General features: G+C 38.6%; 1 protein-coding gene across 2 annotated transcripts in view; it reads right to left on the bottom strand.

The window, feature by feature from the left end:
• Window positions 1-652: 652 nt before the first annotated feature.
• LOC143298748 (sterol-4-alpha-carboxylate 3-dehydrogenase, decarboxylating-like) overlaps window positions 653-14,735 on the bottom strand; it is a 29,702-nt gene continuing 15,619 nt past the window's right edge. For both annotated transcript variants that reach the window (XM_076611682.1, XM_076611683.1), the window contains exons 5-7: window positions 5,154-5,290; window positions 4,330-4,432; window positions 653-2,970 (exon numbers count right to left, since the gene is read on the bottom strand). In XM_076611682.1, coding sequence (XP_076467797.1) covers window positions 2,626-2,970; window positions 4,330-4,432; window positions 5,154-5,290 — 585 coding nt within the window. In that variant the 3' untranslated portion in view covers window positions 653-2,625. The remainder of the gene's footprint in view (window positions 2,971-4,329; window positions 4,433-5,153; window positions 5,291-14,735) is intronic.

The following is a 14,735-nucleotide window of genomic DNA, read 5'->3' as shown; positions in this document are numbered from 1 at the left end:
AGGAGGAGGTCCATTTAGGTTTGGGTCTAAGTGGCAAGTTTGTACTCTGCGCTTCCTGTCATATTAATATTCTGGTGTTAACCAGGCCCGAGAGATACAGACACTTGCAGTGTTGGTCAGGAAATTAGAGCTACACACCCAAAAATGCATCCGTGAAGTGGATGATACTCCACTGTGTGGTCCAAGTCTTCCCATTTAAGCCTATAGCACACCCAACTCTGGGCAGGAACCAGCCGCAGGCCAAAAACCCCACCTCTGTTAGGATTCGATCATGTGTCCTTCAGTTGTCAGTCTGTGATGCTAACCACTTCACCACGGCAGCTAGTGATTTGAGAAAGAAAATATAAAAGAAAACTTTTTGACAAGGGTAATGGATGTCTTTGGGTTCCATGTCCTTTAATGCAAGGAAGGGCTTAAGTATTTAAAGAAAATAAAAAGATTTGTTACATTTTTTATTATTGAAAATTGAAATTCAGTGAATAGGTTCCTACCGATTTTTAGGTTAGCAAATGTTACAAGCTTTCTCTTAAAATATTATGTAGAGCCAGGTTTAAAACCACATGCACATTGTACCTTGTTGGAAGGATACTATACCTTTCTGAATCTGTCTTTCACAACATTTGTCAGCATTTAAAAAAAAAGGAACTAATGATTGTTCTTTCTGTCAAGCCGATGTATATTTTAAGATGAACAATGGCGTCTATTTGAATACCACACACTTAAGTTCTTGCAGTAATAACAACAATATACTTTCTTTAATTATCAGCAAAAGAACAACAGTGTGTCCACCACAAATGATGCATCAAGACATGTCTTCTGTGCTCCTTTGTAACATGACAAACATTTAAAATTATGCATTTTGTGAAGAACTGAAAACAAGATGAAAATAAGATGTGGAGTTCATTTCTCCACGATAGATCAGTTTCTGCAGGGAATGATTGTCAATAAGTTAACAGACTGGACCGGCACTGTTCACATTACACTCTACACACCATAGTGCTGTAAATTATATCTGGACCTTGACAAACGTCATTCCTGTTGGTCCACTGACATCAAGTGAGCAGCCGCAATGGGAAGTAGACCCACTGAAAAACACGGAAGACTTGTTGGTTTTAAAATGGAATGATGACAGTATATATTATTGAGAAGCAAAATTATCCTCTAACAAAATATATATATATATATATATTAAATATAAAAGTAATGAAACCACTTCATAATAAAATGATTCCACAATTAAAAATTATTTTGATCCACAGACCATACAACTTCAGTTACTCTGGGAACTGCTTACATTCACATATCATAGCTGAATTCAGATTGTTAAAGCACACAAAGAAATATCTCTCAAGAAAGTCTTGAACATTCCACACATTTTCAGCATTTAAAAGTACACACTAAATACTTTTCTTCAACACTTGTTTCAAGGAAAGTGTCTGGGTTTGTTCCAATGTACCTTTTATTTACCTGTGTGCTAGCTGAATCGGTAGCGTAAGCAGCACTGACTTGAAGTTGTGTACCTTGTGAACAGAGAGAGTTACCACTCTTTACTACTTGTTTCAAGGGACACAATATCCACATGGTTATAAAGTGTTTGACTTTCAATTTGAGATTCCTGGTTTGATCCTGTTATTGCCACCTGGGATGGCAACTAGTTGGTTTTTCTGATCTCTCAGGTCATATCTACTATTAATCCACTTCATGTGTATACATACACACAAAAGACCAAAGTCATGTGTTAAAGATCTTATAATTCATGTTGGCGTTTGGTGGGTTTTCGAACCATAAACATTCCCACCATGTGCACCATCAAAAATAGAGAATGGCTGGTAACATGGTGGGTTGAAACAGTCGTACATGTAAAAAGCCCCCTTAGACATGCAAGTGGACATAAAAGAAGAAAACACACACCTTTTGAACATTTGACAATTTTTTTATGATTTAAAAGGACACTTGTTTTGTACTCATTCAGCACAAAACATTCCTCAACATGTGAAGCATTTAATGGGACTCTCCATTGCAGCTTATCCTTTACAACACAACACAGTTCACACTATTTATAGCAGAGAAAAAGACATTACTGTTATATCTCTTTCTTCACATAAAACATTTCACATCACTTTTTTTTTCTTTTTCTTTTTTTTACTGAAAAGGGGTACTTATGAATTTTTCGTTTCTTTTTTGTGTTTTTTATTTGTTTGGGGTGGGGGTTTTTTGTTGGTTGTTTTTTTGGGTTTTTTTTTTTGTTTTGTTTTTTACATTTCTGTGATTCATTTTTTGCTACACAAAATATTTTATACATCTAATTCTAAAAGAGACATTTTTTGGTGACTCATTCTTGTCTTCACATCACAAGCCATTCCACACATTATAGCATTCATAAGGACACTTCTTTGTGACTCACTGTAACACAAAATGACAACACTCCACACAATGTTTTCATTAGATTAAAATGACCCTTCACTGTGACTTTTTTTTCAGCACAACATCCCACACATTTGTCAGATAGATATAAAAGGAACACAACTCCTATTCTGAGCATTTTATGCAATATTAGCATTTAAAAGGGACACTTTCTTGTGACTCAGCCCTTTACAGGTAGCACTGATGCCGTAGAGCAGCAGCTCATTTATCTCCGTCCCCTCCGTTCTTCATGTTGTCAAAGGCCTGCACAGTGAGCTGAATGCCCTCATCAAGGCTCACAATGGGTTTGTACCCCATGTCTTTCTTGGCTCGGTCACACAGATAGAAGTGGTGAGTGCCGGCCAGCGCCACCTTCATGGGAGTGAATGTGGGGGTGAAGCTGACGACAGGACTGACGACTTTGCTGACCAGCATCAGCAGCAGGGCGATGAGGTACACGAGGAGGTAGGGGAGGTTGATGTGTGGTGCCTCGTAGCCAAGGCCCTGCACCAGGCGTGACATGAACGTCCAGAAGTAGACCGGTTCGTCGTTGGTGATGTGGTATGCCTGTGGAGATAAGAAGCACATTGTTTCGATTCTTTCTTACATTGCTGTACTGCAAACACAGCATTAATGAGTGGTCACACACTTTCAAATTAATACCTCAGAATCAAGTCTTTCTTACATCGTTGTGCAGCAAACACTGCATGAGTGAGAAAGACACACTTTAATATCCAACAGAATTACAAATGCTTTACATATGTAAGAATCCTGTCGCAAACACAGTATAAGTGAGTGACAACAAACTGTATAACAGAGCTACAAGTGTTTTACACGAGAAAAGTAGGTAATAACCTTGTTTTGGTTGTCTTGTGTGTGGGTGTGGTTTTTATGTCTGTGTGGGAGGGTGTCTGTGATTAACTTTTTCATTTTCTCTGGAAAAACTTTGTCAACACAAAATCTGGCTTTAACACAGCCAGGGATAAATTGAACCCACCAAAAACTAGCATCGATAAAAGGGAAGTTCACATGCATATTAGATCTTCTGTATGCATATACACACAAAGGGGGTTCAGACACTAGCAGATCTGCACATATTTTACTCCTGAGAAAAACCACCCTAAGCCCATGCGCCTTGACTAGGATTTGAACTTAAGATCCTCAGAACCTAAAGTCCAACAATTCAACTACTTGGCTGTTGGACCCAGATGGGTGAGGATAAAAACTGTACCATGATCTTTGACTCTGCATAGTAATCATGTCACACACAAAAGAGTTCAGTTCATTCATTAATAATTTTATCACAGTATGTGACTGTGCTCTGAGTTCAGTTAATTCACTTCTGAAAGGATTACAACCTTCCCTGCCTTACAATCACTTTCTTTGAGCTTTATCTCAACAGCAATGATTGGTGATTTATAAACCCCAAAATGACAGTTCACAAAGATCATTCACATACTGCCTCAACTGTCGAAGCAATATAGGGCGGAAAGATTTGTATTTGTATTTCTTTTTATCACAACAGATTTCTCTGTGTGAAATTCAGGCTGCTCTCCCCAGGGAGAGCCTGTCACTACACTACAGCGCCACATATATATATTTTTTTTTCCTGTGTGCAGTTTTATTTGTTTTTCCTATCGCAGTGGACTTTTCAACAGAATTTTGCCGGGAACAACCCTTTTGTTGCCATGGGTTCTTTTACGTGCGCTAAGTGCATGCTGCACACGGGACCTCGGTTTATCATCTCATCTGAATGACTAGCATCCAGACCAGCACTCAAGATCTAGTGGAGGGGGAGAAAATATTGGCGGCTGAGCCGTGATTTGAACCAGCGCACTCAGATTATCTCACTTCCCAGGCGGATGCGTTACCTCTTGGCCATCACTCCATTAATGATGTTATCAAGCCATCTGTCTGTGCTCTGACCTTGCCACACACAGGTGAGTCTTTGGCCAGCTTCTCACTGGCCAGAATGTGTCCATGAACCACGTTGTCCACATACGTGAAGTCCACCAGGTTCTTGCCGTCACTGTGCAAATTGAAAAATAAACAACAACAAAAAAACAAACTGGGATGAGTTTCTGTGTACGCAGCTCAGGAAACATTTGTGGGCACAGTGTATTGTGTTGGGGGTCGGGTGGGGGTGTTTGTGTTGTGTGTGTATGTGTGTGAGACTGAGAGAAAGTGTGTGAGAGAGAGAGAGAGAGTGCATGTGCATGTGTGAGTCTGTGAGAGTGTGTGCATGTGCATGTAATATGAATGGAACTACACAACGTGATGCATCTGAAATCATGATGGAAGTACATTGACATCTGAAGCATACAATACAGCCCACATAAGTGCGAGTTTAAAAAAAGAAATGAACTGAAATATGAATTACCAGTAGTTCAATATATCTTGTAATTTTACAACAGATAAATCAAAAATGAAAAAGTGAAACTTTACAGTCTTATTCACACAATATTTATTTCCCTTCTCACTCTTTGATAAGATAATAGCAAGCAAAGCAAGTCATGTTCATCACTGGCTATCTACAAGCTCTGTGATGTTGTTCACCAAAGCTCTTAATGTATCCAACTACATGAATTTAAAACACAAATGTACACACAGACACACAGACACACACAAGGACGCAACCTACACACACACACATGCACAAAGAAAATAACAATCTATACACGTGCATATACACACATTCCTATTCCCCACCCCATCCCCCCCGACCCCCCTCCACACAAAAGCAAACCTACCCAATGATGAATTTAAATTTGCCACGCCGCGCCAAGCCGACAGTGGTGGGCACCAGATGGGGATCGCGGGGGCCAAAGATCCCATGAGGACGGACGGCCACAGTGTGAAAATCCCCACAGTTGGCTGACAGCACGATCTGTGATGAAAGAAGATGCAAAGCATGAAGTAATGAAACCAGTTACAAACTGCTGTTAGTTTATGAATAAAAGAGAGATATATAAATATCTTCAACAAATTTTCTAACGTTTTTCTTGTCTTTTCAAGGACCAGCAAGGAAGGTTGTGCTCATGATGCTCTTTTTTTTTTTTTTTTTTTTTTTTACATGGGACCTCTTTCCTTCCACCTGCCACCTCCCCATCCACCCCCACCCCCACCCCCCTCTCTGGCTGCTTTAAAGTGAATATTTGTGATGCTTTCATGTATAACCAAGTCTTGATTTTTCAGTGATGTTTAATATTTTCATGCTGAGTAACTGTCCATGTTTGTTTTGCCACACATCAAACAATTTCTCACCGTAATATACATATCTGTTATCTATTTTGTGCCTTGCTGGCACCTTCATGTTCACCAATAGGAAAAATATCAAACTTTGTAAGGGCAGTGTTCACGTAAAGTCATCAATGCTTGTCATTCAGGTGTGCCCAGTAAGCTTGCTTACATTTTTGCTGACTGGACGCCTTCAGTTAGTATCAGTACACGATCAGTATCAGTATCAAGGAGGCGTCACTGCGTTCGGTCAAATCCATATATGCTACACCACATCTGCCAAGCAGATGCCTGACCAGCAGTGTAACGCAACGCACTTAGTCAGGTCTTGAGAAAAAAAAGCATAAATAAAAATAAATAAATAAATTGAATAATTAAATATTTTTTTAATTAAATAAAGTTTAAAAAAATAGATAATTACATAAAAATATTGCTACTACTAATAATAATATCTATAAGGCGCAAAATCTTGATGAAGTCAACTCTAAGCGCACAAAAAAAACAAAAAAACAGCAACAACATGATGTTGTGTTGGGAATAAAGGAGAAAATGTAAGTGCTCAAAATTCAAAATCAATTCCTTTTCCTTTACCACAAGAAACTGAAGATACAGGCTGAGAAGGCACTGGTAAAGGAGGAGCCTGTCTCACACATGACTGTGTGCTGGTTTATTTTGTTGTTAAAAAAACACAGCACTTTGAATAAAATGACCATTGACTTTGCTTGTGGTGAGAGAAGAGATGTGTGAGTGTCTGCTGTCCACTGGGTGTCCTGTTCTGTTCCTCCCTTCATTCCCTAACACAGTATCAACAGCATCTTAGTCTTTTTGAAATGATAAACTGAAGTTTCAAGTGCAGCACGCACTCAGCGCACATAAAAGAACCCATAGCAACAAAGGGCCCCTGGCAAAATTATCTGAAGAGAAAGGTGGTTTTGCACTGTGGCAACACAATCTTCCTGGGGACAGCAGCAACGAATTTCACACAGAGAAATCTGTAGTGACATGTCAAAAACGTAATACGATACATCTAATCATTGTTTTACTTTGAACCAACATGGTCAAAAGCATCTGTACATTTTTTTTCTTATCTGTTCTAACAGCTCAACCATCCCAGCTAACTTTGACTCAAGGTCACAGTAGCAATAGTTTGATCTCCCGAAATGGACAGCCGTTTCTAACTTTTATCAAACTCTTTGTGTGTTTTGTGCTGACAGGTGAGAAGTCTCTACATCGAATGATAAATCGAAATGCTCAACCACTTTGATTACCCTGATCCAAGCTCACAGTGGTTTTTTTCAATGGGATAGGAAATGTTTACTGAGGCTTTGTTGTTGTTGTTTTCCTAATGCAATGTGCAGTACTGAACAGTGAAGTAAGATGAGTCAAAGAACCCAAGGATGGTGACTATACATGTCACAGACACAAACTGATTCACGAGAGAGAGAGAGAGAAGAAAAAAAACCACACACACACACACGTACACACGAGCACACAAGCGCGCGCGCACGCACACACACACACACACACACACACACACACACACTCAAAAGTGCATTTAGACATATATTTGAGTTCTTTTTTTTTTTTTTTTTTAGGTATAAATATCCACACACACCACAAAACTAACGAATAACACATCCCCACTAAGGCAATGATATGGGAAGAATGGATCGCCAGTCACATAAAACCACTGGAAATATATCACCATCTGGGGTACGTCTTGCTATCTGAATATAATGATGATTGAGTGTGAGCAATAAATCACAAGGTCCATTTTCAATTTGTAGGCATCAGTCTGGGATGCAAAAACATCTGCCAAATAAAAGGCGGAAAAATAAAGAAAGAAAGAAACATCTTCTGGATATACTGTCAGCTCATCTCCCTTTCTGCCTCCACCAGCCCTTCCACTACACACATTTCCACCCCCTGATTACACTTATGGGGAGCACAGTATCTCTAAATGATACGGCACTTCTGGCCCTGAATGTGGAAGTCACATTAAGACAAGCTGATTTCATTGTATTTGTATAATGATATTTTCAAACAAAATACTGTTTACACCAAATGTGAAATTCTGCAGCAAAGAGTGTAGTCGATGGAAATGAAATACCTCTATAAATGCAGGACTGAGTTGGAGGGGGGGGGGGGGGGGGGTAACACTAATGCCATTTTCAACTGTGAAATATCAAATCTGAGCATAAAAATGTGCATCATATCACCATGAAGAGACTTTGAAAAGATACATCTGCAACAAGCTTTGCATAGTGGATAAAAATATATATCTAAAAATTTAGAAAAAGCAAAGATTTGCACTGAACATACAGAGAAAATATATGCAACAATTTCTAACCTAATAGAAAATGATGTAGCTTAGCCTTTGTATCAAAACATCTGTTTGTGCAAATTTATATGAACGAAAAGGTTAAAAAATATCAACAAATATGTCAAAAAGTTTCCTAATGTATTCCTTGAAAATATAAATGACTGTATGAAAGGTTCGCTATGCATGTGTGTTCATTCACATGCATGAATATACGAGTTTGTTTTTGCAAAAATATATGCATGCTTATATATGCATCTTGTGTGTGTGTGTGTGAGAAAATGATGTAGCTTAGCCTTTGTATCAAAACATCTGTTTGTGCAAATTTATATGAACGAAAAGGTTAAAAAATATCAACAAATATGTCAAAAAGTTTCCTAATGTATTCCTTGAAAATATAAATGACTGTATGAAAGGTTCGCTATGCATGTGTGTTCATTCACATGCATGGATATACGAGTTTGTTTTTGCAAAAATATATGCATGCTTATATATGCATCGTGTGTGTGTGTGTGTGTGTGTGTTCGTTCTTTAGTTTAACGTCTTTTCTTACATATGCATCTTGTGTGTGTGTGTGTGTGTGTGTGTGTGTGTGTGTGTCTGTGTACCTATGTGAATGAATGTCAACATGCTCTTGCACATATGCAGAGACTGAAAATATTTTTATTATTATGAGTATTCTCAAAACAATTACCGGTAACATTTCATTTTGATAAATCTGTCAACAGCGAATAAAGCTCATTCTTAAAGGCCCCCTTTAAAACAGGCTCTTATAATACATTACACAGTCAACCTGAAAAAACAAACAAACAAGAATAGCTGACTGACTGACTGACTAAATACCTGATTGTTGATTAACTGATTACTGATTGACTGACAGATTATTTCATGGATTCATGAGCAATGGACTATTCATGCTACAAATGAATTCTCAATTATAGTGTGAACTCTGTGCTTTAAGTATGACATGAGTTATTTGTAGGCGTCAGTTTCTGAAATCTTGAAAGTAAGTGACTGTCACAAACACATGTAATTTATAAATTTTTAAAAAGTAAATTAATATAAGATTAAAAAAACGAGTGAAAAGCAATTTTGAAACACTTGTTAATACTATAACCATTTTTCAATTTTCTTAAACAAGCATATTTTTGATTCAGTTCTTATATTCGCATGTGTAAACAAAAGAAGAAGAGAGTGTATCTATGAAGACCTTTCAGTAATTCTACATGAAAATTTGATCATTCTTGCTTTTTTTTAATTGTAGGCCAGGTTTTTAAACAGTGGTTTGTACCTGGCTACCCTTTACCACACTGAACAGTGTTCTGCATTGACTTTTTTACTTTAGAAATAGTCTGTATTCCCTGGGAAAAGCAGATGACTGCTGCTGGTGTAATGCTAAAGACTTTTCTCCCCTTGACATCATGCCATCTGCATACTGTTTTCCAGTTCCTGAAGGGAATAATTATTTCTAATTTGATTCAAACTCTATGTGGACCGAAGAATACATGGGAAATGGTTCTTTTTCACATAATTTTCATTGACCTTTTAATATTTTTATCTTAGACTGGTTTAAAGAACTGATGCCCTGAACTGGCCCTTTCGCAGTCGACTGGGCTATCAGCGATATGTTTTGTTTTGTTTTGTCTTTGTGCATACTGGTTAGTTTCTAAAAGGTGTAAGAGGAAGAGGTCCATTAATATGTTTAGTGTTGTTGTTGTTACTGCTGTTGTTTATGCAGAATTTTGCCACAGACAGCCTCATTTTCAGTGGGATTCTAGTTCATTCAACATGCAAGTACAGGTTGTCAATAAGGTCTGTTGTACCGTCTTGGATGAGGGACACCCACACAACCACTAGATCTCAAATCCCACTGAAGCAGGCAGGAAATATCTTGGCCTTTTTGGGGTTCAAACTTAAAGGAGGAGAGTAACGTTGAGAAACTGAGCTAATGATTAATATTTGTTTACTGGTTTTCATTTCCGTGCATCATATTCTTGAACCGGCAATTTTCCATTCCAAAAAAAGGATGATGAATGGCTACTGGGGCTATGTCCCTGTATATTGATAATAAATGCAACATAGCATGTCATATGTTAGGCTAACCTGGTTACAGTGTACAAGATAAGTGTTTATGATATAGAAAAGAAACCTGAACATGTATTCACAAACTACTGTAAGTTTATCACAGATACATACTGAATAAAAACATACAAATTTGAATACATACAGCTTGCACTATATTTCTAATTAACAACAACAAACCATTATGATAGAAATGATAATAATCCAAATGATGATAATAATATCATTTATTTTCAGTCTAATATCATCATCTTAGATGAACAGACTATAAATAAATAAACCAAAGAAGCTTGCACTATATGAAGGGCTTTTAGTTTACACAGCAAATCATATCAACCAATATCACAAGCCAGCACAACAGGATATTAAGGCAATTGTTTAAAATGTCACTCAAAACACAAATAAGAACAATAAATATACTGTGAATCCTCTTGGAGATAAAGTTGATTTGACTTGATATATAAAGGCTACCATTATCACAGAATAAAATATATAGAAACCACTCAATATAAGAAGGTATAAAGGCAATCACTGTTTCAATCAAACATAAAACAATACTGACTACAATAAGGTAGAAAACTTCTTTTTTCAAAGAATGGAAAAAAAAAAAACCCCACCTGCAATATAGTATTTAGGCAAAAATCATTAAAATAAATTACAAGTAGCAATTCCAAATGCAATATCATATGAAGCCAAAGGCAATCAATAATTTGTATTTGTATTTCTTTTTATCACAACAGATTTCTCTGTGTGAAATTCGGGCTGCTCTCCCCAGGGAGAGCATGTCGCTACACTACAGCGCCACCCATTTTTTTGTAATTTTTCCTGCCTGCAGTTTTATTTGTTTTTCCTATCGAAGTGGATTTTTCTACAGAATTTTGCCAGGAAAACCCTTTCGTTGCTGTGGGTTCTTTTACGTGCGCTAAGTGCATGCTGCAAACGGGACCTCGGTTTATCATCTCATCCAAATGACTAGCATCCAGACCACTAGTCAAGGTCTAGTGGAGGGGGAGAAAATATCGGCGGCTGCGCCGTGATTTGAACCAGCATGCTCAGATTATCTTGATTCCCCTTTTCCCTTCATCATGTCTTAGTTTATAAGGATGTCCCACCTCCCTCTACACCCGCCCCCCCCCCCCCCCCCGACCCCCCCTCACTCGCTATGAGACACACCACCATACCCCTCCCCCTGCCCCCTCCACACAAACACACACACTCGCATCCCATTTCCCCGCTCTCTTTTCTTTTTCTTCTTTAGTTAGCTCATCTCTCCCCTCAGCCCCCCCACCCCACCCCCCAACCCCACACACACACCCTCTCGCTACTATCAGCATTTCTCTCTCTCTCCCTCTCCCCTCTCTCTTCCCCTCTCTCTCTTTCTCTCTCTCTCTCCCTCTCCCCCCATCTCTCTCCGACCTCTCTCTCCTGTCTCTCTCTCCACCCACTCTCCCCCTCTCTCTCCCTCTCCCCCTCTCTCCCTCCCCCCCCCCCCCACCTGCACACCCCCCCCCCCCCCCACCCCCTCCGGCTCTCTCTCCACTCTCCCGCATTACCTCTAGGCCATCACTCCACTTTACAATTGTACAATGAATTAAACCCGAATTGTGTCATATACTGAAAAAGGTTCAGCAATGTTGAGTTCAAATTACTGAAAAGAATAATAAAGCAATACTAAATGCAACAAGGTATAAAGGCAATCATTATTTCAAACGATTTATGGAAAGAAAAACTCCAATAAGGTATAGAATTACATTCAGAGTTTTCAACAAATGGTGTAAATCAATAGCAACAATAATACAGCTAAAAAGCAATTACTGTATCAAATTGAGTAGTTCAACGATAACATAAATACAGTAAAAAGATTTTTTTTTTTTTAAAGAATAGAAAGAAAAACAAACAAACAATTACTATTTCATAGCAATTATATATATATATATAAAAGCAATAACTCCATTTATATAATAAAGACAATCATTATTTCAAACCAGTCATGTAAAACAACAGTAAATGCAATACGGTTAAAGTAATCACTTTTTCGGATAAATTAAACATAATAATAGCAAATGCATGATATAAAAGAAATCATTATTTGAAATACATTATATATATATATATATATATATATATATATATAGAGAGAGAGAGAGAGAGAGAGAGAGAGAGACAGACAGACAGACAGACAGACAGACAGACAGACAGACAGAGACAGAGATAAACAGGATTGTTATCAACAACTATGAATAAAGCACTAAGCACTGCTACAAGGAAAAGACATTCATTATTTGAAATGAATCATATAAATCAATACCAACTGCATATAACTGATACCAAAAAAGTAATTATTTCAAATAAATCATATAAAGTGATATTAACACAACAAGAAATAAAAGCAAAATTTTAATGTATTATGAGTACAGGCAGTATTTATTTTAAATGACTTACACAGAATACTACAACCTTCAAATAATGTATTTTGCATAAAAGTAATCTTTGCTTCAGGTGAGTAAAATAAAATAACACTGCAGTTATCTGTAAAGGCTATACTTATTTCAAATAAATCATCATTAAAAAAAAAAAAAAATCTGAAATAAGATGTAAGGGCAAACTCTATTTAGCTATCAATATACATTTTTCCAAAATAAAATTAGCTATCAATATACATTGTTTCCAAAATAAACAAGAAAATGACATCACGTACCTAACACTGTGCAAAAGAAACTCCTTGTCAATGAATATTTTTAAAACATTTCACAAAAACACATATAGACGAACACAGATCATTCCTGAATAACAGCATCCCATAGGACATATTTGATTATCATGTATCAGTTAATCATTTATCTAAGATTTTTTTTAAAATTTTAGTTTATTAAATGTAGCAACAACACAGAATGTAAATGTCTCCAAGAGGTGCTCAGCTTCTCTGTAGATCTTCCACAAGGGATGTGGAGAGTCACTGACAACCAAAGCAAGCAATGGCCATTTTCATCCTTAGGGAATCATCAGCATTGCCAATGCTGTCCGCCAAACACAAAGGAAGACTCCAAAACATGAAAGAAGCCTATTGTATTGTATTGTAATTGTATTGTATTGTTACAATATTCAATGCATAACAAGCATTCTGTTGCAGAAATTTCTATCCTAAAGTAAAATATATCCATATATTTGTACTTATGATTCTGTTTGAATAAGTATAAGTATCTGTCCTCTCAAAAAAAGTGTTTCCCTTCACAAAAGTTTGTGATAAAAAATAAAAATAAATAGATAATTTTTCAAAAAAGAAAAAAAATGCTTCTCTTCACTAAACAAAATGGGCGTTCTGTCCACTAAAAAAAAAAGAAAAAGTTCCTGTTCATTAAAAAAAATTTCTGTCCATTGAAAAAAGTCTCTCTCCTCTAAAAAAAAAAAAAAAATTTCTCCACTAATAAAAAAGATTCTGATAATTTAAAGTAACGGTAAACATTCAATAAACACCACAATTCATCTGAATTCATCTGAACTACCCACCCACACCCTGTCCTAACGTATATAAATGGGTAACAAGACTGAGACGGTAACAAAACTCATGACAGAAATCTATATATACCCCTGTCTTGGAAGATGGCCACAAAAGGCTATGGAATCTTTAACTTTTATCAAACTGGAAGATAAAAAGCATCCATCATGGGTCCCATCCGGTGATGATGAAACCAGAGGGCTGGGTGCTGGAAGGGGCCACACCACTGGAATCAGACCTTCCATAGTCCTTGGGGGAGAAGTAGTTCTCGGAACTCTCTACCTTCAGGGGTTTCACCTTGTTGCTGGTGCTCAGGACCTTGTGCAGGACAACGCCTACCACCGCAGCACTGATGATGCCAGCAGAGGCAATGCCCACAGCTCCAAAGATGAGGGTCTTCTGCATGCTGTGGTCTTCCGTGGTCCCCGGGGTCTGGCTGCTGGGCACAGGGGTCGTGGGGCTGGGAACCTTCCCTGTGGACTGTGTCTGAAGAGAGGTCTTTGAACGGGCAGTGGTGGTGGCAGTTGTTGGTTTTTTTGTTGGGGCTGAGGATGTGGCAGTGGTTGTAGTAGTCAGGGTTGTGGTTGTAGTTGGGATGGGTGTTGTTGTAGTTGTGGTGGTGGTGGTAGTGGTGGTAGTTGTCAGTGGCCAAACGACGACAAGGACCTGACGGTGACTGATCCCCTCAATGTTGCTCAACAAGATCTGCAGAGTTCCGTTCCAGGCCATGGAGGCAGCAGCCGCTGTCAGAGTGACGTTGTCCTTTGTCTTGTTGACAACAACCCCCCTGCCCACATCCCCGCCCCCTTGCACCTTGGACCCGTCAGGCAGAACCCAGGACACATCCGGCAAGGGATCCCCGTCAATCTGACACTCCACCTTCAGCATGTCACCCTCTGTCACAGGGTCTGGCTGCTGGCAAGACGACACGGCAGGAGGCACGCACACCAGGGTCTTGTTGGCCAGCTGAGCCAGACTCCGGTACTTCACCCGATCTGGGGAGCTGCAGACAACGTTGTCATCACCGTGGACACTGAAGATGTGCTGAGGGTAGTTCTTGAGCCACAGCAGGGTGCAGACACAGTGCCAAGGGTTACCCCCCAGCTTCACTCTGTCCACACGCTGCAGGAGCGGCTCCAGGGTGTGGGACAGCTGTGTCAGGCGGTTGAAGGACAGGTCCAGGAGCTTCAGACGCTG

The sequence above is a fragment of the Babylonia areolata genome, chromosome 24 (genome assembly GCF_041734735.1).
Source record: "Babylonia areolata isolate BAREFJ2019XMU chromosome 24, ASM4173473v1, whole genome shotgun sequence".
Classification (NCBI taxonomy): domain Eukaryota; kingdom Metazoa; phylum Mollusca; class Gastropoda; order Neogastropoda; family Buccinidae; genus Babylonia; species Babylonia areolata.
This window is presented reverse-complemented; position numbering and strand designations above follow the sequence as displayed.